Raw genomic sequence first — 25025 nt, 5'->3', positions numbered from 1 at the left:
TACGCCAGCAGATACCCTCAACAGGGATCAAGGGGGAATGCCCTGTCCATGCGATGGTCAGGTATTCGTGCTTACGCTTTTCCCCCCAATACCTTTAATCCCGAGGGTAATACGAAAGATGAAATTGGAGGGCTGCCGTCTCATCCTGATTGCACCCCGGTGGCCACGCCAGTACTGGTTCCAAGAGCTTCTGTTATTATCCCAGGACCAGCCGATCCGTCGTCTCCGACACCCACAATGCTGTCGAGGAACAAAGGTCAGGTGCTTCACCCGGACCCTCAGTCTCTACATTTACACGCATGGCTCCTGATTTCTTAGAATTCAAGGACCTTAACATCCCTCAGGACTGTTGTGACAAATTGGCAAAATCGCGAGCTCGCAGCACAATTAAGACTTACCGTCTAAAATGGAAGCGATTTTGCTGTTGGTGCAAAGCTAACAATGTTCACCCGGTGGAAGCTCCTGCGGAACAGATCCTTCCTTATTTGTTACATCTGGCAAGGTCTGGGCTCACCTTCTCATCAGTCAAAGTCCATTTAGCCGCACTTTCCAGATTCAGAAAGGGTGCTCAACTTCCTTCATTATGTTCATCCTCTTTGATCAAATAATTCATGAAAGGACTTTTCCGAGCGTTTCTTCCGATAAGGCTTCCTCCACCGGAGTGGGAACTCAACACTGTCTTAACGCAACTAATGAAACACCCATTTGAGCCGATCCACAAGGTCGAACTCAAATTCCTCACCTGGAAGGTTGCCTTACTTCTGGCTCTAACGTCCTCTAGAAGAGTGAGTGAAATTCAGGCCTTCACTATAAAGGAACCATTTCTACACTTCACTCAGGACTACGTGACCCTCCGGACTGATCCTACATTCATACCTAAAGTACCGTCACAGTTTCACCTCAAAGAACCGGTAAAATTAAAGACTTTCTTTCCAAATCCGTCTACACCAGCGGAATGTGCCTTACATTCTTTTGATATTAAAAGATGTTTAAAATTACACCTTAAAAAACAGAGCATTAGAAAATCTGACCAGTTGTTCGTGGCTTACGGCCAAACTACTATGGGAACTGCAGTCACAAAAACCACAATTGCCAGATGGATAGCATCTACAATCCATTTCTGCCATGACAAAGCTCACAGGCCATTGCTAAGGAAATCCAAGGCCCACTCCACAAGAACAGTGGCAGCGTCTACAGCGTTGTTTGCTGGGGTGACTCTAGAAAATATCTGTTGTGCTGCGACATGGAAGAATGTCCACACGTTCACGAGACATTACTGCCTTCAATGTACGCATCAGGACGATGCAGCAGTCGGACAAGCTGTCCTACACCATCTTTTTCTTTGAGGTCAGTTTCAGGTACCTTTTCAGTCTTTCAAATGCTATATATGTCTTGCATTTTTTCATGTCAATGACATTTCTGCAATGATGGCATGTCTGACATAGAATGTTATTACAGTGCAGGTTTCATTTCCCTACGTATGTTACATGTTTTTGAATTATAAGGTTTGGTTTATTATACCTTTTGTTAACAAGTTGTGGATGCAATTGGGAGTTTATCAGCACTAGTCTCCCACCATCCGCAAACGACTGTATACTTGGTATACTGCTTACTACTCTGATTCAGGCATGCAAATCTATGAAATATACCCCCAATACTTTTAAAGAACACAAGTTACTTACCTGTAACTACAGTTATCCAGTATTAGTATCTTTCATAGATTCACATGCACCCACCCTCCTTCCCGTAGAGTCAGTTCTCTTTGTTTTGTGACACTTACTTCCGACTTGTGTTAAGGAAAATCTGAGGAGAACTGGCTCTGCTGAGTGTTCTAGAAGGTGCTGATCGGTTGGTACCAACTTTTTGGTTCTTTTGGCATAATGATGTCGATAGGCTGCTACGATCTAGGCCTCAGGCCTTTTCTTTGGGGCCTACTACTATTATTATTTTTGGCACTACTTTTGTATTTACCGTGGGACTCCCGCCTCGGCGACGGGGAATGATTCAGGCATGTGAATCTATGAAAGATACCAATACTGGATAACTGTAGTTACAAGTAAGTAACTTGTTTTCTTACTCACCTTCTGTAACTCTCTGGTGAATACTCTAACTGCAGATTTCTCACTCTCTCCCCTGTTCTGTGGAATGGTCTCCTTTTAACAATTTAGAAAGGTCCCAGTTTATGAATCTGCACATGGGCTCCCCATCTGAGTGCACAAACAAGTCTCCAAAAGAACATAACATCAGCATGCATGGGTGGGTTTTAAATGCTTTCCATTTGTTAGTTCCAGAGTGGAACTAACTCGATGTGGAGCTGCACAACCCCACTTACTGGCACTCAGGAGCACTGCTTTTTGAGTTTGCATATCCAGTTGGCATCTGGGGATATTCATGAGGTAAGGTATGAGGTTAGAATTCACCAGAAAGAATGTTGCGAAAGGTTAAAAAAGAAAAAAAACTGGTTCCTTTTGCTTAGTGGGTTGATGCCCAAGAACAACAATCAGATGTTTTGCCAAGGTTTCAGTTATGAATGGCCAGTTTAATTGCATGTCTGTGATGAAATTGTGTAATTAATGTTAGTTTTTGATATAGCAATTACATTGAAGGTGCATTTTGATCCTGTGGCAGACTGTCAGTGCTAGGATGGGTTGTCCGCAAGGGTTATTACTATATTTTTGGTTTCTTTTTGTTCACTTCTGCCTGGAACTGATGCCATTAGGCAATCCTTTTTTGCGCTCCTGGAAGGCATAGGACAAAGAAGGAAGGAAGAAAATGGGCTCTGGTAAAAGAGGTGGTGTAGAGAAGGCTAAAATGAGGTGGGAGGAGGGATAGTCTGATCAAAGAATGCAAAGGAGGGTTGAATGTGTCTGGTGGGATACGGTGGGCTGTAGGGTTTGTGATTTAGTTTGGGTCATACAAATATATGGTTTGCTGACGTTTCTTAGTGGAGTGTTATAGTATTGGTATGTGCAAGAGGGAGGGGCGAGGAAGGTGAGATCCGTTCTACACCAAAGTCTTGACTATCAAAGAGGGATAATGATTAGAAGGGTAGGTGTCAATTACTAGGCTACGTATGAGAAGGAACAACGGGAGAAAAAGCACAGTTGAGGGATGTTTCTCAGAGCTGTCTGCTTTCCTCTGTGTTCCAGATCAAGTCTCCCTGTTTAAGGCTCCATCTGCGATTATCTTACTTAATGTTTGATAAACAAACATGTGTCTGGCAACTTCTTTTATAATGCTTCAGTGGTAGCTTAATTTGGTTCTAATATTTCTTACAGTAACCCCACTTGAGCCAATGCACTGTTCCAGCTTTTAATTTTAAGAACAATTTTCCTAGATGCCTTGACCCCTTCTCTGTGTCAACGAATTGCAGGTCTTGGTCCCCATCCTCCCACCTGGTTTACATGTTTCTTCCTTCCAAAGGTGGTGTTTTTGAGCAGTCTCGCTGCAAGCTGGTAGGTTACGTTGTTCGGCTCTGTTGTTTGCACCGGAAATGTGTGGGGTACCTATATAGTTGCTCCTCTGACGCACTGATATCAGTTAATTCCTTTACACGTTATATAGTGCAGATCCGTGAAGAGCTACCCTCTGTCGTTTTCTAGCTGGCTTTTCTCTTGACTTTTGTCAAACCCTTTTTTGAGAAATGATCACTTCTGGTGTGACAGGATGTCCCCAAAGAAAATGGCTGGTTTCAAACCACGTGGTGCTTGTCACAAGCAGATGTCGGTTACAGACCCACACTTGGTTTGTCTTTGGTGCTTGGAGAGGGGCGCGACTCAAACATGGGAGGACTGCTACACTATGCACCCAAAGGTGTTGAGGGAGCGCTCACTGCCTGACTTTGGTGGACTGTGATGCTAAAGATCCTGGTCGTGCAGAATGTTCTGAGACCACTTACGGAGATACACTTGGCGGTGGTCATCTTTCTTGTTCGAAGTAGTCGGGTAAGTCCAACCGCTAGATGAAATTGAATTAGTCCGAGGTCTTTGACTACGCTGCGCCCTGTGAAGCCTTCTCACTACGTGTGGTAGCATCGGCACTCCAGGCCTCGTGCTTCAGCGGAGCCTTAGTCAGGTTCCCCCTCCATGCGTTCTTAACTTTTCTGGATCCAGAGTGACCCCTCCCCAGCTGAAAGGATTTTTACGAGACCATGTAAATCATATTTGGGTGGCCGGTTCCTCTGGAGCACCTTTGGGTCCCATAGGCTTGGGAGGATCCCCCACTAAAACGCCGCATGCAGGTTCACCCTCGGCACCAGTCGGTCTCCTTGGATCCAACTGTGAGACCTTCTTCAGGGCCTGCTCAGGTGATGGCGCCCTCCATGCCACAGATGCCCCACAGCAGCGCTATCCTTATCGTTATTTCAGACGCCAGTTCAAGCGCTTACCTGGACCATGCTCTAGAGCCTTTTTCGTTCACGAGATCTAGAGAGGAAGACGTATGGGAGGTGTCTGAGGACCTTCATGGCTGCCAGCATCTCTCTAGATGATACTGAAGACAATATGTATGAGGTACTGGTGAAGGCCAGTTGGTTAGACACCTCACAGGGCCCTGGCTTGGTCTCTCCTCCTACCGTCGCTCTGGAAGAGGGAGCCTCATTCGCTATGGTAGTGCGTAGGGTGGTTGAGGACCTGTACCTTCGACTATCCTCAGTGACAGTCAAGACTAACGTCTTGAGAGAGGTGCTTCAGCCGGGAGTCGCCCCTTCTGAATCCTTTCTCCCTTTCAGTGAAGCCCTTACTAACGTCCTATTGGTGCGTGGACCAAGACCTGCACAAGGGCTCCTATGCATAGGGCAATTGCCTGCTATCACCCCGCTCCTGGGGACCCCAGTTTCCATACCCAGCACCTCACCTCGGAGAGCTTGGTAGTCCAATCCTCCACCTCTACTGTCAACCCTGGTGTATTCCCTACCAGTCCAGTGGATAGGGAATCCAAGAGGCTAGATACCTTTGACAATAGGATTTTCTCTTCTGACCGCCTTGCTCTGGGCTCAGTAAACACTGCATGCCTTTTAGGCCGATATTCTCATACGATCTGAGATTTGGTTGCGCAAGTGCTACCTATGATCTCGGAGGAGGCCTGAGCCATACTTTCCCTAGCTATTGCTGACAGGAAAGACACATCGAAGTTCTCCATACGATGTGGATTGGACATGGTCGACTCACCGAGTAGAGCAATTTCATTGCCAGTGGCCCTTCTGCGCCATCTCTGGCTGAAAACCACAGTTTTTTCAGTGGATCTGCAAGCCTCATTTATGGACATGCCATTTGATGGCTCTTGTCCTTTTAGAGAAAAGGTAAACTTCGCGCTGGAGCACTTTAGGACACCAGAGCTATGGCTCAGTCCTTGGGCTTTCACCATTCTCCCCCGTCAACCACAGTCTGCCTTCTGCACAAAAGGCTTTCCAGATAAGTTCATACCCCCCAGCCCCCATGGCCAACAGGCTTCCCAGCCTTTTTGTAGCCCAGGATCTGGACTCGTAGCTACGTCGGACTGGTAGCCAGAGGTCTGGCCAGTCCACTGACGGAGCCCCAAAACCCTTTTTGTTTGCCCTTCCACCAGCATGGGCATTGAGTGCCAGGCAGGATACACCATCACCTGCACCGCTGGAGTTCAGTAACATTAGACTGTTGGGTTTTGCAGAGGGTCCAAAGGGGCTTCTCCGTCCTTGTTGTGACGACCCTCCCCAACCCAGGCCACCCACATATGCCTGGCTGATGGCAGACCACCTCTTCTTACTCCTTCAGGAAGTGTTCTCTCTCTTAGCCAAGGGAGCCATTGAGAAGGTGCCAGCATCAAACGTAGGTTATTGTTGCTATTCCCGCTACTTTCAGGAGCCCAAAAAGGATGGAGGCCTTCATCCTATTCCAGATCTGCACCTTCTTAGTCTGTTCTGACAAAGGAGAACTTCATAATACTCATGCTTGCCCAAGTTCTGTCTGCCCTGGACCTGGGAGACTGAATGGTTGCGTTGGACATGTAGGATGAATATTTCCACTTCCCTCTCCTGCCTGCCCACAGATTTTACCTGCGGTTTGTGGTGGGCTAAGAGCCTCTTCATTTCTTCATACTCCCCTTTGTCCTTACCAGGGCTCCTCAAGTGTTCACCAAGCTGATGGAGTTGGTTGCAGCTCACCAGCGGGGGTCAGGGGTTCCATTCTTTTCCTACCTCAACGATTAGTTGGTGAAAGCAGGCTCTCCACATGCAGTCATCCCCCACCTCTAGACTAAAGCAAACCTGCTGCCTTCGCTGGGGTTCACTATCACTGTGCAAAAGTCACACCTCACTCCTACTCAGATGCTCCCTGTCATTGGAGCGGTTTTGGACACAGTGCGGTTTCGGCCCATTTTCTCGTGGCGAATCTAGGATATTTGAGCTATACCTAGGTTTCAGCCTCGATCCTGGATTTCGGTGAGAATAATCCTGAGGTTGTTGGGCCTCATAGCCTCATGCATCCTGCTTGTAATGCATGCCTTTTGGCATCTGTGGGCTCTGTAGTGGGACCTGAAGTCGCAATGGGCACAGCATCAATGGAATATCTCCGACATAGTCAATATCTCAGAGGGAACTCTGAAAGATCTCCTCTGTTGGCTGACTAACAGCAATTAGGTCAGTGGCAGACCCCTTCCCTTCCCTTCCCCGAATTAGAGCTAGCTGTAGTGACAGATATCACTCATGGTATTGGGTGGCCATCGGGGAGAGGTGGAGATCAAAGGTCTCTGGTCTCCAGCGGATTCTGGACTCCGTATAAATCTGATGGAGCATCGGGCGATCCACTTAGCATTGAAAGCCTGTCTTCCTTTGATCAAGGGAAGGGTGGTGCAGATTTTCACGGACAACGCCATGTGGTACTGAAACCAACAGGGTGGGGTTGTGGACCCTTTGTCAGGAATCGCTGCATCTTTGGACAATGGCTTGAACGCCAGAGCATTTCCCTGGTGGTTCATCACCTGAAGGACTCTCTATACACTAGAGTGGATGAACTCAGTGTAAGATGCCTAGCACCACCTAGAGAGTGGTGCAAGATCTCTTTCAAGATTGGGGAGGAGCCTTGGTTATATCAGTTTGCCACTTCTGAGAATGCACAGTGTCAGCAGTTTTGCGTGCTGAAGTTTCAAAAGCGGCTCTCGCTCTGGGGCTCTTTTCAGCTCAAGTGGCGTTCTTGCCTTTTGCCCTTTATGCCTTTCATCCAATACCACTCCTCCTCAGTTTTTTCAAGAAGATGATGAACGACAGAGCCCAAGTTATTCTTGTGGCTCTGGATAGGGCACGGAGAGTCTAGTATCCTGATAGGGCTGCCTCTTCGAGAGGATCTTCTGTTGCAGCAACAGGGGAGGGTCCTGCACCCGAAACTGCGCACCCTTGACCTTAATGCATGGAGATTGAGCGAAAACAGTTGACAGCTTTCGACCTTTCTCCCAAAGTCTGCTGTTATTCTGGCAGCCAGGTATCCCTCCACCAAATTAATATATGCCTGTTACTGGGATACATTTGTTGTATTGTGTGCTTCTAGGAACATCGATCTTCTTTCTTGGATTCTTCTGTTTGTTCTATCTTTGGCCCAGGAGGGCTCTGCATTGGGCCCTGTTAATGGTTAGTTATAGTCCATTTCATATTGTTTGCGGTTGCCAGGACCACCCTTCTTTGTTTGAGTCACTTGTTGCTAGGTTCCTCAAAGGCGTGCAGCATATATTTCCTCCCAGGCCATTTATTTTGCCCCAGTGGGATTTAACCTTGTTTTGATTTTTTTGATGTGTGTGACTTTTGAGCCTCTGCACAATTGCCATCTTTGGTTATTGACCATAAAGACTGCCTTTCTGGAGGCCATATCATTGGTGAGGAGGGTCAGAGATTTACAGACACTCAATGCACACCCTCCCTATTTCACCTTTTATCCAGTCAAGCTAATACTTCTGACATAAGCCTCCTTCCTCTTGAAGGTTGACTCCTCTCCATTTGGGCCAGAAATCAACGTGTCCACCTTCTTTGCTCTGCCTCATCCCTCCTAAAAGAAGGAGAGACTGCACTGTGTGGACCCAAAAAGAACCCTGTCATTCTACTTTGTTTGCACAAGAGTTCCGGGGGATTAGAACTCTTCATGGGTATGTATGTGCCAAGTAAGGGAAGGTTGTGCAGAAACGGACCATCTCCTCATGCATAGTTCCTTGCATCAAGATGCGCTACGCATTGGCCAAGAAGCAACCTCCTGAGGGCTTGAGTGCTCATTCCATGAGAGCCAAGGCTTTGACCACTACGTTAGCCCTCAGAGTCCCTGTCCTCTACATCTGTCAGGCAGCATCATTGTATATCTGTACACTTTTACCAAACACTACTACCTGGACAGCTAGGTCCGTCGTGATGGGCACTCCGCCCGTTCGGTCCTACTAGACAATTCTGGTTTAGTCAGCTTTGCAGATCTGCCTCCGGAGAGGTATTGCTTGACTATCTAATCTAAAGTTAGGATTTGGCAGCTGGAAGTCTTTATCAGATGAACAATTTACTTATCTTCGGTAATGCCTTAACTGGTAGAGACTCGATCTAGCTGTAGATTCCTTATTGGCCCTCCCAGCTCAGCGAGCTGATTAGTGTTAGGGTCACCCTATTAAGAGCCTTAGAATTTCGCACAGTTGTCCATGTTCTTTGTGGCTCCGTGCTCCAGGTGTGGAAAGGTGCGAACGTAACTGATGTCAGTGCGCTGGGGTGGTGCCAATATAGGTATTGTACACCTAATTTATGGTGCGGTCTAAGTGGAGCCAAACGATGCCACCTACTGTCACGCTGGAGTAGTGCTCAAAAACTTCCAGATCCAATCTCACGTCTGGGGAATATTCTAAGATAAGGAATCTGTGACTAGATAAAGTCTCTACCGGACAAGGCGTTACCCAAGGTAAGTAATTTTTCTTTTGCAGTATTTTCTTACCATTAAATACAACCCACATGAATAGCACGAGTGAGCAGCCGCTAAAGTTTACCACCTCAAATTACTTTTACTTGAGTAGGCGTCAAAGAGTAATGTGGAATTGCCAAAATTATTCTGATTAATCGGGTGGAATTGAAATTCTGTCCCGGCCCAGTCTAACATACATTCTTTCACCAAACACTGCTACATGGATACAGAAGTGAGGAAAGATGGGCACCTTACCTTGTCTGTCCTTCACAACGTTCTGGTTTAGTCCTGCAGTCCCACCAGTCAAGGGCATTATTGGTTCTTAGTCTGTTCAAAGGTGAGGAAGTCTGCGGGAAGAAGTATCCATCAGATGAATAAAAAGTTACTTACCCTCGGTAACAATATTTCTGGTGGATACTTTATCTGTGTGCAAATTTCTCACTGATCAACCCAGCTACCCATTCTGAAGATCCTTGTTGACTTTGCTAATAAGATACCAAGTTAGTATTGTATTGCTCCTCTGCTTGACTGTCACTAGGTACTGCCTCTGATTAATCCATTATATAGAAGAATACCCATTTTTGGAAGCAAGCTTTACATTGGTGATAGCAATTCATCATTTGCCACTGGACAAAATATTATGACTACCACAATATATATATACACATCTAAAATGATTTGCTTTCCTCTTTAAAGGCTCAGAAGGAGTTGCTAGATGCTGAAATGGATTTTCACAAAAGGCTGACATCTGGAGAAGACGCAACAGAGTTGCGGAAAAAGCTTTCTCAGTTGCAAGTTGAGGTATGCTAATTATTTCTTGCATGAAACTGATATTTTCTAGTACTTGTCTGTTATATGCGCTCAGTTGAATGGTGTCGGGAATAAAAGTTGGGCCTTCTAAACTTTTTAACCTCAAAGTGTGATTTACATTTTTTGCACCATTTTAAGAACGAGAATTTGGGTAATATAATTAGATGAGTTGTAATTTGAACAAATTCCCTAGTCAAGGCAATTAATGGAAGATCTTCTTCTGTCTTTAATGCAGCAGAAGCGTGGTAAACCGTTTATTTTTCTCGGACATTTTACATCCATTTGGAGAAAAGTAAACGAAGAGCTATCTGGACTCTCTAACAAGAGTTTACTCTTCCCGCTATATAGAGTGGTACAGTTGTTTTTGTTTTTCAGTTTAATGCCTTACAGGAATGAGAGAATAGAACACACAAATGTAAATTCACCTTAAGTTTACATTTTAAATAAATGAACCAGTTCAAGATCTTCCACAGTACCTTAGCTTTTCTGTTGCCAGGTCCTGTTGGAACTCAATATTTTCTTTGGTAAGATTGCAGAGGCTATTTGAATCAACAGTCATACATTCTCCACTGTAAGTGAGCTCACGCAGTGATATAACCTGAAGGGAACAGGGGTTGAGAATAAACACTCACCTAGTAACCCATACAAGTAAAGGTTTAAGTAGCATGTTCACCTGCATAGGAAAGACAGAAAAGAATCAGTTTGGTGCCTTTACTTTCCTGGACTTGCACTGCTCTCTCTTCATCTGTTTGAAATGCTGATCTACAACTTGCGCACAGTATTGCCCCAGATCAGAACTCTTGTAGTCAAACCTATTAGGGTGTCGTCTTTATAAATGACCTTTGTGAAAGACAAGGGGGAGAGAGACATCAGTTATTAGCTTCTTTTACTCCTGAAACCTATTCCTAGGTCATTGGTTCTTACTTAGACTACTCTGGGCGTATTTTCAAGTCCTCAGTTATTTTCTAAGGAACTTGACTGCAGACCCGTTATTCAAAGCAGGTATCTGATGGTTTTTGAGTGTTAGGTAGGGAACAAAGTAAAGAAATCCTCTATACCAAAGGCTTGTTGAACATTATAGATATGGATTTTTGAATACCACTGATTTATTCTGTAGCAGTTCGAAAGTAGCACACTATCACAGAACAAACAATAATATACATTAATTGCTTGTATAAATAGGCCTCCGCCTAAGGAAACCGTAAAATATGGCATTACCTCCATTACTGCTGAAACCTTTATGGGCCTATGTTCTTAATTTCCCCAGCTGTATCTCAGCGACATATTTACTGTTCCACAAGGCAACTCATCAGGACACAACAGGTATGCATGAGGCTTCCTATGAGCTCTGACAACTAATCAAAGACCTGGATAAACTAAAGTCACTTTGAAGTTAGGCAGATTGGCTGGGCTAAAGACTAAATGGGGATTTCTTAAAAACAAAATGTTCTTGCCCTGTCCTTGTTCTTGTCGAAATAGGCTATCCTCAATAGAAAATATTAGAGCTGAAATAAAAACGTTCATATCTTGAGTTAAAATTATCTCAATCTTCAAACTGTTTGGTAGTAAATAACTACAGACGCCCATTGAGCAGAGCTGTGCTTGGAGAAAAACGAACATGCTTGCAAGTGACATTTTTTCCTGTTTTTTTTATTAGAGATTTTGTGGATCAAAATTTACTTAAGTGAAAAGCTGCTTACAGATGTGTTGTAGTTGCATTTGTATAGTGCTCCATACTGCTGTTGGCCACCAAAGTGCATTAATAGTTGAGTAGGCGGTCACACTTTTCATGGAGCGGCTGATTGAAAGGAAGTTGAATTACATTGTGAACATTATGAGAACATTTTTCTGCTCTACATTATTGACCAGAGTAATGTTCTAATCTTGACCCGGTTCACTCCGCATAAGCATGTAATTGGCAGGAAGAGGGATGACAGATACTTTGTACGTGGTTTACTTTTGTTTATTGGGGTGTCTGGTGAAAGTGTGGATCATTGTAAATGCTTTAAAGAACCTGAATAAGAGTGTCACTAGTAACGACATAAATGCACTCCATACATGATCCCAGGGTAAATGCTGTCAGGTCCACGCAGGAGCTGCAAAGGGGTAAGGTATGCACTAGATGTAGACTGTCATGGTAGATCTGTAAAGTCCATCCAGGAGTGTCCGGTGTACAATTTAGACAGACAGTGAAATGTCCTGTATGGTTTTTCCCTAGAGTATCAGTTGTGCAACCAACAGCCATGAGTGTGTGTATGGACAGGGCCACGGAAATTATGCAATTGTGCGGCTTCAGCGATTTTTCCATAGTTTTAGATTTTCCGCATTTGCCACATATTTCCTCATCTGCTTCATGATCTGCAGTTTTTAGGAAAAAAGTGTTTCTAGCTTAAACCATTCAAAAGTTAATAAAAACTAAGCAACATGTATTGTCGTGCATTGGAATGCCCTTTGCAAAGGTTGACTGGTCACATTTCTGGTGCTTATTGCTGTATTTGGGTGTTAAACTGGTACAAATGTGCTGTAACCAATGCACATACGATCTTAACAAGTGTAAAAAAGACCAAATAATCAAGAAATGGTATTGCAAACTCTGCTGCTTCAAGCCATATAATTTTCCTTTTCTTGCTGCATAATTTACTCAACCCAGTCACATAATTTGTCTCTCCCCGGTCTCATGATTCCAGTGGCCCTGCCTATGGGGACCAACCAGAAGTTAGCCCACATGCTTGCACAGGAGGAATGTGAACATAGTAAATGCTGGTCAGACACAACCCAAAAGCGACAGAGGACAGGCCTTAAAGTGAATTTAGGCCATCTGGGGAGGAAGGAAACAAACAAAAGTGGCATTAAATAGTGGCATTTATATTTTAGTGTGTGCTTGCTAGTGATAGTATTGTATAAGAGCCTCCCAAAAACACCAATAAACCATCCCCATGGGATGCACTGGTTGCAGGCATGTAGGGTTAATGCTCTGTAGTGTCCACTCAGGCAACAACAGTGGAGCAGCCCATAGCAAACCCTAGAGCAAACCAAGTTAAATGTTCTAAAAGGGTACAATTGATGGCAACTCTTCACAAACTCCAATCAGTTTGATGTGTTGCTGTTAATGAAGAAGCTTGTAGTCTAACAAAATGGTTCAGACAGGATCAGGTTCTGCCTTAGTCAAGCAGTGTTGCTCTCAGTCAGTCCTTTGTTGAAAGAAAAAGCCCTTTGAACAGCTTTTGTATAGTCAAATTTTCACAGTTGATTTCCAGGTAAAGGGATTAGTAACTTTAGAAATTTGCAAGAGATTTCAGCTAATAGGAGCACAAATCTTATATTCCTAGATTGCCATGCTGCTGTTGTAACAAAGTAATTATCTTGATTTTCCATTAGGCTTCCCTGATACACAGGGGCATGATAACTGCCATCATCTGTTTTGGTATGCACAGTTTATATTGCATCCAAATGATATTTTCTGTAAATGGTAGTCACAACCTGGAGTTGTCTTACATTACATTAGCATCAGTGACAAAAACAGATTCCCTTCCCTTCACCTGTGCTTTCCTGGTCAGTGGTTAGAACTGCAAAATTCAGTGTTTCATGAAGCTTTGTAAATGGTTATCTAGCACAGACCTATGTTTAGGGATGGCACACTCATAAACCCCCCTGAACTAGAGTGAATAAAGTCCTACGTAGATGACAGGCAGTCTTCATGGGATGACCAATAGCCAAGCTTCACATCTGGTTTCCAACAATGCTGCAGAGTTCATCAAAACGTTCCTCGTCTGAAAAAATCTATCTTGGCTTGGAGGTCTTCTCAGGTTTAGAAAGGATTGTTTGCAGTAGGCTTCCTGGGGATTGGTATGGTAGGCCAGCTGAAGGACTTTGATATCAGTCTTGACGCTTGGTTGTGTTTCCGCCTTTTCTTACAATTGATGACAAGGACACAGAAGAGAACACTGATTTCATCACCCACATCCATTTGGACATCCTCTTACTCACAAGGACATGGCTTAAGCCCACCACAGATCTTGTATTTGTACTCATTCTGGGCCGCTACACTACTGTAGCACAGCGACTCCACTATTTCACACTGCAACTTGTCAAATCATAGCCTGCTCCTTTACCTCCTTGTAATTCCTTTTCAGATACATAATTATCCCTTAACCTCCAAAGGAGTAGAATAGTTCCTGAAAGATTGGTAAGGTCATTCTTGACATGAATTATGGACGTTGAAGCTCTCTACGCTGTGACACTGTTCTTTAGTCTCAGGTTTTCCTTTGATTCAGAGGTTCTTCTTAACTTGAATGACAGTCTTAAATCTGTATAGTTAAACAGTTTCACCAACTTCGAAGACATCAGTAGTGACTGCATCTTCACCAGTAAAATCTGTTAAATGTGTCTTTTCACTGGGCTTATTTTCTAGAAAGTAGTCAAATACTGATTATATGATTCCAGAATTGTTCCCTACTCCTTCAATATGTTGCACAAAGGGCATATGCCAAAGAAAGTATTCTCTTCACCAAAACATTTTCCAGCTATGTTTCTCCAAGACAATTAGTGTGCCATCTTGAAATTTCCATCTGGATGGCTTCAGGATCCTCCAGGATGCATCATCTCCATACCTTAGCTGAATGAGAAGACTCAGGTTTCAGACCTAGCAAATACTCTTGTGTGTTTCTGCCAGCATTACCATACAAGGCATGTTGCCTATAAATGTCAGAGGGTTTAACAAGCTGAACATTCCTTTACAGAAAGTTAAAATATTAGTGGCTTTGATTTTGTTTTTTTAATTAAACACTTTATTAGTATTTGCAATAAAACACAAAATGGCAAACACAATAACATACCTTCCAAATCTGTATTATCTGAAAAAAACACGTTTGTGATAGATTCCTTACCATAGAATATCCCCAGGTGTCAGACTGGATCCGGAAAGTTTTTGTAGCAGTACCCCTCCGCGTCAGTAGGTGGCGTCGTGCGGCTCCGCGTCCGACACTGGCGCCGTAAGCGCCAAGATGACGTCACGGAAACTATTTAGGCGCCACCCATGTGCGCTGACGTCCGTTCTTTATTTTTTCGCGCAGGCAAGAGCAGATCCAGTTAGAGCACGTACCTTAGTCACTTTTTGACTACACTTTTGAGACTTTTGTCTCCCCCCTATTTTCTCCTGGTGCACGTAGGGATGCCTGGATTTAAGTCTTGTGGTGCCTGCCGTCGCCGGAAGCTGCTGGAGGCCCGGCACTCGTCCCAACGCCGTTCCAGGTCCCGGGAACGCTCGCGGGGCCGCAGTCGCTCCTCGGGCTCCAAGTCTTCGCCCTCGGAGTCGGAGAAGCGTGTTTGCTCTCCAACGTCCCCCAGCCGGTCCTCTGATGCGGACGAGGGGGACAGGGGTTCTGCCCCTGCGGCTCCTTTGGAGCCAGGGTGTACTGCGGCCTACCCGCCATATCCGGGTCCATCGGCGACTCCCGAACAGGTGCAAGAGTTCCTTGCAACCATGGACCGTCTTTTTAGGCCTCGGGCTCCAGCCGGCGTGCCTTCGGGCCCGGCGGTCCCATGTCCAGATCCTGTTGGGCTCTGCGCCGCCGGCGGACCCGCTTCGGCGCCACAGGATCCTGCGCCGTTGGCTCCGGCGCCACGAGGTCCAGCGCTGTCGGCCCACCTCTGACGCCGCAGGGGGTGCAGTTTGTTCCGCCATTGCCCCAGTTCCAGGACCATTTCGTTCCTATCTGGGATCCGCATTGGGAGGCGGCGCTGGCTCGGCCCCAGCTGGCGCCGTTTCCGATGCCGTATGTTGCTGCTCCGCGGTCTGTTACCCCTGCAACGGAGGTGGAGGATGACTGGGAGGAGTCCGAGGACCCTCTTGCCCGTCAGTGTGACTCCGAGCAGGACTGGGTGGACGACTTAGAGGACGCCGGCGACCTCGATGTCTCTTCTGACCCGGGGTTTGCCTCTCCCCCCGCCTACCATGGAGGAGGGTGCCTTCTACACGATAGTGCTCCGTCGGTCTGCTGAGGGCCTCAACCTCGATCTTCCTACGGCGGCCCTCAAAACTAATCTCCTCACTGAGGGGCTCCAGACGGCATCTACTTCGTTGGAGCCCCTGCTTCCCTTCCACGACGCCCTCACTGACGTCTAGTTGGGCACTTGATCGAGGCCAGCCACAGGGGCTACGGTGAATAAGAATGTCACCAGGCATCATCGCCCGGCGCCTTGTGAACCCGCGTTTTTGACTACTCACCCCACGCCTGAGTCTGGTCATTCAAGCCTCGACGTTGCAGAGTGCCTTTACCACGGCTCCGCCAGATAAGGACTCTAAGAAGCTGGAACAGTTCGGGAAGCGGTTGTTCTCTTCGGCCAGCTTGGGGCTGCGTCGATGAACACCGCTTGCTTATTGGGCCGCTACTCCCACGCGGTGTGGGATACGGTTGCTCAGGTGTCGCCTCGGTGTCCTGAAGAGGTCCACGCTGTGCTGTCCCAAGCAGTTGCTGAGGGTAAGGATGCGGCTAAGTTCGCCATTCGGTGTGGTTTGGACACCGCTGACTCTCTTGGCAGGGCGATTTCTACGACGGTGGCGCTTCGTCGCCACGCCTGGCGACGATCCACCGGGTTCTCGCCGATGTTCAGAGCTCGCTCATGGACATGTCCTTTGATGGCACTCGCCTGTTTGGCGATAAAGCCGACAGTGCACTGGAGTGTTTTAAGGACTCGCGGGCCACGGCCAAGTCCTTGGGTCTTTCCACCAAAAGCCCGGCCACTCCTGGTTTTCGTTCCTTTCGTGGCCACGGCAGAGGCACCCAGGCACGTTCCTTCAGCAAGCCTGTGCAGAACCAGCCTCAGCGTGGCCGCGGACGCGGTTTCTGCAGGGGCGGGTCTGGGAATCAGCGTGGGGGTCAGTCCACCTCTGCCCCGCTGCTTCTACCTCCAAACCTTCCTAATCCGAGCTTTGTGGAGCACCCCACGCCGGTGTGTGGCAGAATCCACCACCACCTCCCCCACTGGCGCGATATCACATCGGACAGGTGGGTGTTGCAGATCCATCCGCAGGGGTTACTCCCTTCCTTTTTGTCCTCCCCTCCGGCCATGCCACCTCGGTGCCACCGCATGTTGGTACTTCTCCAGGGGGAAGTCTCGGCCCTCTTGGCCAAGGGGGCCATCGAGTGCGTTCCTGGGCCGGAAGTAGGGAGTGGTTGTTATTCCCACTACTTTCTGGTCCCCAAGAAGGACAAAGGGGGCCTGCGCCCCATCTTGGACCTCCGGAACGTCAATTGCTTCCTCCGGAAGGAGAAGTTCAAAATGCTGACTCTGGCTCAGGTCCTGGCTGCCCTCGACCCTGGAGACTGGATGGTAGCGTTGGACGTGCATATTTTCACATCCTCGTCGTGGCGGCATGTATATTTTCACATCCCCGTCCTGGCGGCCCACCGGCGTTACCTGTGGTTCACGGTAGGCCAGGAGCATTTTCAGTTTGCCGTGCTCCCCTCCGGCCTTACCAGCGCCCCTCGAGTGTTCACGAAGGTGATGGCGGTGGTCGCAGCTCATCTGCGCAGGTCGGGGGTGTCAGTCTTCCCCTACCTCGACGACTGGTTGTTGAAGGCGGGCTTGCCCCAGGCAGTCGTCAACCACCTTCAGACTACGGCCGACCTCCTGCATTTGCTGGGGTTCTCCATCAACGTGCCGAAGTCGCACCGGAGTCCTTCTCAGAAGCTCCCCTTCATCGGAGCTATTCTGGATTCGACGCTGTTTCGGGTTTATCCTCCCGAGCAGCGAGTCCGGGATATTCAGGCTATGATTCTGATCTCTGTCCCGGGTTTCAGTCAGGATGACCCTTCGGTTTCGGGGCCTGATGGTGACACATTCCAGATGGCATATGCGGGCTCTGCTGTGGGACCTGAAGTTCCAGTGGGCGCAGCATTAGGGCAACCTGTCCGATCATGTCCGGATCTCGGAGGGCACTGCATGGCAATTGCAGTGGTGGCTCACGAATCGCGATTGGGTCGATGGCAGATCCCTCTCCCTTCCCCAACTGGAGCACACAGTGATGACGGATGCGTTCCTCCTGGGATGGGGAGGCCACTTGGGAGATGCGGAGATCAGAGGCCTCTGGTCTTAGGCGGAGTCCCGGCTCCATATCAATCTGTTGGAGCTTTGGGCAATCCGACTTGCACTGAAGGCATTCCTTCCCTCTGTCCTGGGAAGTGTGGTGCAGGTGTTCACGGACAACACCACCGCCTTGTGGTATTGCAACAAACAGGGCAGAGTGGGGTCCTGGACCATATGTCAGGAGGCTCTGTGCCTCTGGACATGGCTGGAACAACAAGGCATTACCTTGGTGGTTCAACACCTGGCAGGTTCTCTGAACGCCAGGGCGGACGAACCCAGCCGCAGGTGCTTGATGGATCACTAATGGCGTCTGAACTTGGACGTGGCGCGAAGTCTCTTTCTGCGGTGGGGTGAGCCTTGGCTAGATCTATTCGCCACCGAACAGAAGGCGCAATGTCATCAGTTCTGCGCTTTGGAATTTCCGAGGCAGCACTCGCTCGGCGACGCTTTTTGTCGCGAGTGGAGTTGCGGTCTGTTGTATGCCTTTCCGCCTATACCACTTCTGCCCAGAGTGCTGAAGAAGATTCGGCGCGACCGGGCCCACGTCATCCTTGTGGCTCCGGATTGGGCACGAAGATACTGGTATCCCGAGCTACTCAGCATGACGATCGATCCGACTGCCTCTTCGGGAGGATCTTCTGTCGCAGCAGCAGGGGACGGTCCTCTACCGGAACCTGTTCAGCCTCCACCTCCATGCGTGGGGATTGAGTGGCGACAGTTGACAGCTTTTGATCTTCCTCCCGAAGTCTGTGATGTCATTCTGGCAGCCAGGCGTCCCTCCACTAAGACGGTATACGCCTGCAGGTGGAACATGTTTGTGGCATGGTGCAAAGCTAAGGCTGTGGATCCCCTTTCTGAAGTCCTTCTGTTGCTTCTTTCTTTGGCCCAGCGGACTCTGCTCTGGGCACTATCAAAGGTTATCTTTCGGCCATCTCTGCCTTTTTAAGGCTTCTAGATCAGCCTTCTCTTTTGAAGTCCCCGGTTGTTAACCGTTTTCTAAAAGGCATTACGCACAAGTTTCCTCCCGTGCCATTCATAATTCCTCAGTGGGACTTAAACCTTGTCTTGATGTATCTGATGTGCGCTCCCTTCGAACCCCTTCATACCTGTCCTTTGCGTCTTTTCACACTTAAGACGGCTTTCCTGGTAGCTTTCACCTCTGCCAGAAGAATGAGTGAGCTCCAGGCTCTTTCTTCCAAACCTCCTTTCCTTTCTGTTCATCCGGACAAGGTGGTTTTGAGGACCCTTCCTTCTTTTTTGCCAAAGGTTGTCATGCCCTTCCACATCGGGCAGACCATCACTTTGCCCACCTTCTTTCCGCATCCTTCGAGAGATGAAGATAGGCTCCACCGTCTGGACCCAAAACGTGCGCTCTCGTTCTACCTGCAGCGCACACGACCGTTCGGGGTGGATGACCAGCTCTTTGTTGGCTAAGTAGGCGCCAAAAGAGGTCAGGCTGTGCACAAGCGGACCATCTCTCGGTGGGTCGTTCTCTGCATTAAGGCCTGTTACTCATTGGCTAAGAAGGAGCCTACTGTGGGGCTGCGTGCCCATTCCACCAGGGCAACGGCAGCCACTACTGCCTTAGGACGCGGCGTCTCCTTGCAGAACATTTGTCAGGCAGCTACGTGGGCCTCACTGCTCACTTTTACCAAGCATTACTGCCTTGACAGTCAGGTCCAGAGAGATGGCTTCTTTGGCCGTTCTGTTCTCTGTGACTTTCTGGTGTAATCTTGTTCGCAGACCCTCCACCGGGGTTGGTATTGCTGCGGTATCTATTCTAAGGGTAGGAATCTATCACTAACGTGTCTCTTTCACATGCACAAGTTACCACTTGTGTAACAATATATCTGTAAGACATTAGTTAGTGATAGATTCCTTACCGCCCCACCCATCCTCCCCGTTCAGCGAACTGATTCTTATGTTAAGGTCAGCTCTTTCAGAGCCCTAGTTTCTTGGCACCAGTGGTCAGTTTCTTTCATGGCTCTGCGTTCCTGGCGCGTAAAGTTGTGTACAGAACTGACGTAGACGCGCATGGGTGGCGCCTAAGTAGTCTCCGTGACGTCATCTCGGCGCTTACGGCGCCAGCGACGGACGCAGAGCCGCACAACGCCACCTACTGACGCGCAGGGGTACTGCTACAAAAACTTTCAGGATCCAGCCTGAAGCTTGGGGATAGTCAAAGGTAAAGAATCTATCACTAACTAATGGCTCTTACTGCTATATCGTTACACAAGTAGTAACTTGTGCATCACATCAGCGATCACGGTCTGCCATCCAGGCACCTTTTATCCACCTCAATTTTGGCCAAAATATTAGTGATTCTTGACATACTCCCTTTCTCCCTCTGAACCCAGCACGACCTTAGACTACTGTGAAAGCATCTCCTTCATGTATTTAAAAAGTGCAGAGTACCACTGAAGGATCGTCTCGGTTTAAGTATGGATCCTCAGCCCAGTTCAGAGGGGGTCTCACCAACTAAGAAAAGGCATGCTTCAGCCTGAAAAACGAATGTTCTTTCAGACAAGAAAAATGAATTCCTGGATATCAGCTGTGAAGCCATAAGTGCAACATGCCAGGTTGGAAGTTATTAAAGGACCCCTTTGAGACTTTTTGCAGACAAGTTGATTGAGGTCCGCTTGTAGAAAAGCAACAAGATTTCAAAGAGATCCTTCAAGAAGGGCCACTTGTGTTGAGACATATCTTCGGTAGTACTGACATTTGAATAGGCTGTGCAAGGCTATTCATGCAGCCTTTGCTAGCGCTGATCGTAGCTTCAGGATGACCCTTTTTAGGTCGAGCCTAGCACAGCGTGCATGAGCTGCTCTGCGAGGCTTCTTGTAAGTACTCTAAACTACTCTGTGTGGGTCTGTCTCCCCCACACACATTCAATTGGCTTTTGCGTGTGTCTTCAAATAATGAAAGCACGCAAATGTCTATAGGCGGGTGCATGTCCCACCTCTTCTGTAATGTTCATTCCCACTGTGTTTTGCCTGCGGGAGCGAGCAGCTGCGAGCAGGGTGGCAGCTTCATTCCTCGTCCTCGTGGGTCACTCCCACGGCATTTTGCCCACAGGAGCGAGCGGACGTGCTTTGTTGTCTTCCTTCCACTGATGATGTCCGTGCTTTCTAACCCCCTCTCTTCCTCCCCGTTGACCGTACTTTTAATATCCCACCCTCCCTCCTTGTTGCCTGTGCTATCAGTATCCCCCCGCCCTCCCTCCCTCCTGGTTGACCGTGCCTTCAATATCCCTCCGCCCTCCCTCCCCGTTGTCCGTGCCATCAACATCCCGCCCTGCCTCCTCGATGACAGTGCCTTCAATATCCCCCCCACTGCCCTCCCTCTCCGTTTTATTAAATGATGGCGGCCAAACGGCTGTCTCCCGTCCATGATTTCACCCAAAGCAAAGTGTCGGCAGCATAGCTCCCAGCAACATTGTAAAATAACCATGTGATTTTTTTTTTTTACGATGTTGCAGGGAGAGATGGCGCCATTTTGCTTTGAGTGAAATCATGAAGGGCAGCAGCCCCCACCCGGTGCGGAACCCATGACACATTACTACCATCGCTCCAGGCAGAGCATGCCGAGTGTCACGTATTCCAAAACCCATGATGCGGATCCGTGTGCGCGTTCATCTCTGCACCAGACCGGTCGCACCTGTTACAAATAAATACATTGCTTCACTTTGCTTTCAAAACAAACCGGTGCGGATGAGAGGGCATGAATGAAAGCATAACCCCTGGGGTCTGTTCTTCCCTGACTACTCTGCCGACTGTGCGGGTTGCTGAAGGTTGACTTGCAACACAACCAAAAACCTACGCTCGCATTCCAGTTTAAAAAGAAAACTGTGTGATCCTCGGCACATTCCCTCGTCTACATCTGCCTTGGTTGAATTATCTGCTGAAGTCGGAAGTTCTAAGAAACGGCAGCAGAACGTGAATAAAAATGTTACTTGTGTGTGAAGGAAATGTGGTAAAATGCGTTCTTAAAAACTATATTTGAAGTGGGTGCACAGCCGTGGTCATTGGTTATTGCCAGCAGATGCAGCGAGAGAGGGTTCAGCGGCTCAGAAAAGTCCTGTCATCCCTCGCCTTATTGCCCCCGCTCTGAAAAGACTTTTCGCTGTTATTCTGCTTATTTAATTAATAAAAAACAAGCCTCCTGCCACACTTAAACAGGCTGTCTCTTTCACTTTCCAGCATGTAGCGCTTGGTCTTTGTGCTTTCAGCTACACTCCACATACATTATCTGATATGCTAGGTTTGACTCACCCGAAATCCACAGGCTGTCTCACTCTATCCTCATGGGAGTGTCAAGTGCGATTGCTCTGTTGTAAGATCCCAAAGGCGAGACCTATTGGCTATGCCAATTATTGGCTATGCCAATGCTTGTTTTTTCCTAGGAACAATTGCTTTTAGCTCCAAGGTTGGCGAGAAACTACATAAAATAAAAGTCAAAGCTGTACCTTAAAAGGTGGTTGGCCTTGATAAATGGAAATCATTACTAGTGTTTTTGCTTGAAATCTGGAGAACAGTTACCATGAGAAACCATCAACAATTAACCCCCAAAATAATCTTGACAGCAAAGGTGAACAGTCTTCTGCTGCAGCTTAAAACAATGACTCTCCTGTCCCGTCCCGTCTTCAGTGACTTGTCCAATTGTCCTACATGCGCGTTAGACCACTTCTTATGGTCTAGCAGAGAGATTCGAAATTGCTCCTGACACAACAATGCACTTTGAGATTCAAGATCTCTTTTGCTATGTTACAAATTTGCTCTTTTCAACATCAGCTGGAGCATTTGGAGTAAGAAGCCATTCTTCTTATAAAAAAACGAGTGGTGGACCCCCTTGGTTCCATCCCAAGAAGGAAAACGAATCCACTTTCAATACTTTCTTGTGCAAAGTAGTTTGTCTTTCAACTTCTATCTCAGGACAACAAACAAATTGATCAGAAAAGAGAGATTCAGAGCATACACTAGATGTGGATGGACTTGGAGAAGGTTTTTGCATATAATCAGGGATTGCCCCAACATACAGGAATTTTGGGATGCAGTGTTTTCAGCGCTGCGATAAGCAATTGTTACATCACCCAAGAAAAGTATTTAGCAATACCTGCTGTGTTTCTCCCAAGTAAAAAAGATACAGAATTTGTTTGGAGCATTGTCAAATGTACTAGTGAAACCTAAGATAGCAATATATTGTACCAAAGAACGTGTACTGAGGTTGCCAGGCCCCATGAAATAAACATATGGTCAGATTGACAAACAATTAAAATGGCAGATTACAGTGAAATGTCTGAGCAACGTACGTGTCACTGAGTATCTCTAGCATCAACCTGAAGACGTTCGATGATGTACCACGAGTTTGAAGGCCATACATATAAAAGTTTTTTTTCTAGTATAAGGTGCGTACATTACGGGCACCCAGTTTATTCGATATGGTAATACAAACTGATGTGAATTTCTGAAATTCAGAATGCCGGCCTGACACTAAACCTTTCCTTGGTTTCAGAATTCAGTTTGCTATGTGCCTTAGATCTCTAAAACATGCACTTCTATATAGCATTTTTAGGAACGCAGGAATATCTTGCTCTGAAAAGGGTATTGTATTCATTACTATTACAAAGTTTTTTAGTTTGGCCACAGGTAGGAGACTAAATCTTGTGTAAATGACTGTGCATGTAGTAGCACATTTCAGTAAGACAAGTCTGCTTTGGTTCACAATTATTAATTTACCAGAAATCGCAGCTCAACTCTCACATATCTACATCTTTCCTCCAAATGAATGTAATGCCAAGTTCTGGTTATTAATTATCTATGCACCTTTTTGAGCATAGCTGACAGAAAAGTCTTTACTTCAGAGGAGAGACTTATTTCTATCAAAAAGAAATATGACATTCTTCATACAGGTCCTCGTCAATTAGACAGGCTCACTCTCTCTCCTTGGCACGTGGCATCAAGCACCTTTATTATTCCAGAAGTTTGAATGCATGTAAGTTATTCAAAACAAAGTCTGGAGGATCATTGTAACCACCAACAAGATCATTGGGAAGACATTTGGCATCTATAGACACCAAGTGTTTAGTCTCTTTCTATTTTTCTAATGTTTTCATAAAATCTGATGGACTAGGTACCTTTTTACCTACAACATGGAAATGGAGGCATTTGACTGGCTGTAGGGCTCACATGGGACGACCTGAGATTCAAGGCATAAGATTGGTGAAAGAAAAGACTAAAAAACCTGCTGCAACTCAGGGATGTACACCTATCCCCAAGGACTTTCGATCGTCCTTTCACATCCAACTAAATTCCTGTTCCTTTCTTCCTGGTACTCCGTGACTCCAACACTGTTCACAGCATGATCACAGTTGTGCCATGGTGCAGATGAAACCAATGGGTCCTGAAAACTACTGAATAAACTAGTTTTTAAACATGCACGAAGTCTCGGCATATCTGTTTCACAGTGCTGTGCCACAAAATATAGTATTGCTTGAGGTCTTATTAAAGTAAAAAAATATATATCTGCTATATTTATGTTGTCTATTATAAAAGCAGTTCAAGTTCATAACATAGGTTTTTCAAAACACGTGCTTTAGGCTAAATATATTCTTTCCTTAGGTTTTTGCAGGAATTGGGAACGTTTAATTAGAACCCCTTTAGTCAGAACTCTTCGATACTTTAACAATTCAAACAACCTTTAGTTAAGTGACAATTCAAACAACCTTTAGATAAATGGTCATCTGCCTTTGACTTCCTTACTCTTGGTGTTTTTGTTTCTCACCTGGCGCATGGACGCATTACGTGTGTCCCTTCACTGCTCATTTTTTTGGGTGCTCCTGTTTTTTTGTGCTTAAGCAATCTATCAGAGTACGTTTTTTCAGCTGGCCCTCTCATGTACTTCTCCCCCTCTGTGTCCCTCCCTCATCTGTGTTGCATGCCCACACCCACCCTCTTTCCTTCCATTGATATCTGCATTGCGTGCCCCAGCCCCTCTCACCCACAGTTGTCTCTGTGCTTGCTCTCAACTCCTTCCTTTCACCTTCTGTTGTCTGTGTGCTTATGCTCACCTCCTCCCACCCTCTGTTGTTCGTGATGCCCCTGACTCACCTTTCTTTCCTCAGTGATGCCAGCCTACCCACTGTCTCTCCTTAATAAACAGAAAAAAGCGTTGACGCACAGCACTTAATTTTTTTTTTTTGTTATCCATGCTGCACAGAGCTACACTGCTCTACAACCT

General features: G+C 46.8%; 1 protein-coding gene across 4 annotated transcripts in view; it reads left to right on the top strand.

The window, feature by feature from the left end:
• The window catches only part of RBM27 (RNA binding motif protein 27), a 691940-nt gene that overhangs the window by 571634 nt on the left and 95281 nt on the right, over window positions 1–25025 (top strand). For all 4 annotated transcript variants that reach the window (XM_085618112.1, XM_085618111.1, XM_085618110.1 and 1 more), the window contains one exon: window positions 9588–9692. In XM_085618112.1, the coding sequence (XP_085474238.1) occupies window positions 9588–9692 (105 nt within the window). The remainder of the gene's footprint in view (window positions 1–9587; window positions 9693–25025) is intronic.

This window comes from Triturus cristatus, chromosome 7 (genome assembly GCF_964204655.1).
Source record: "Triturus cristatus chromosome 7, aTriCri1.1, whole genome shotgun sequence".
In the NCBI taxonomy this organism is placed as follows: Eukaryota; Metazoa; Chordata; class Amphibia; order Caudata; family Salamandridae; genus Triturus; species Triturus cristatus.
Note: the sequence above shows the minus strand (reverse complement) of the source record. Positions and strands in the feature narration are given on the sequence as shown.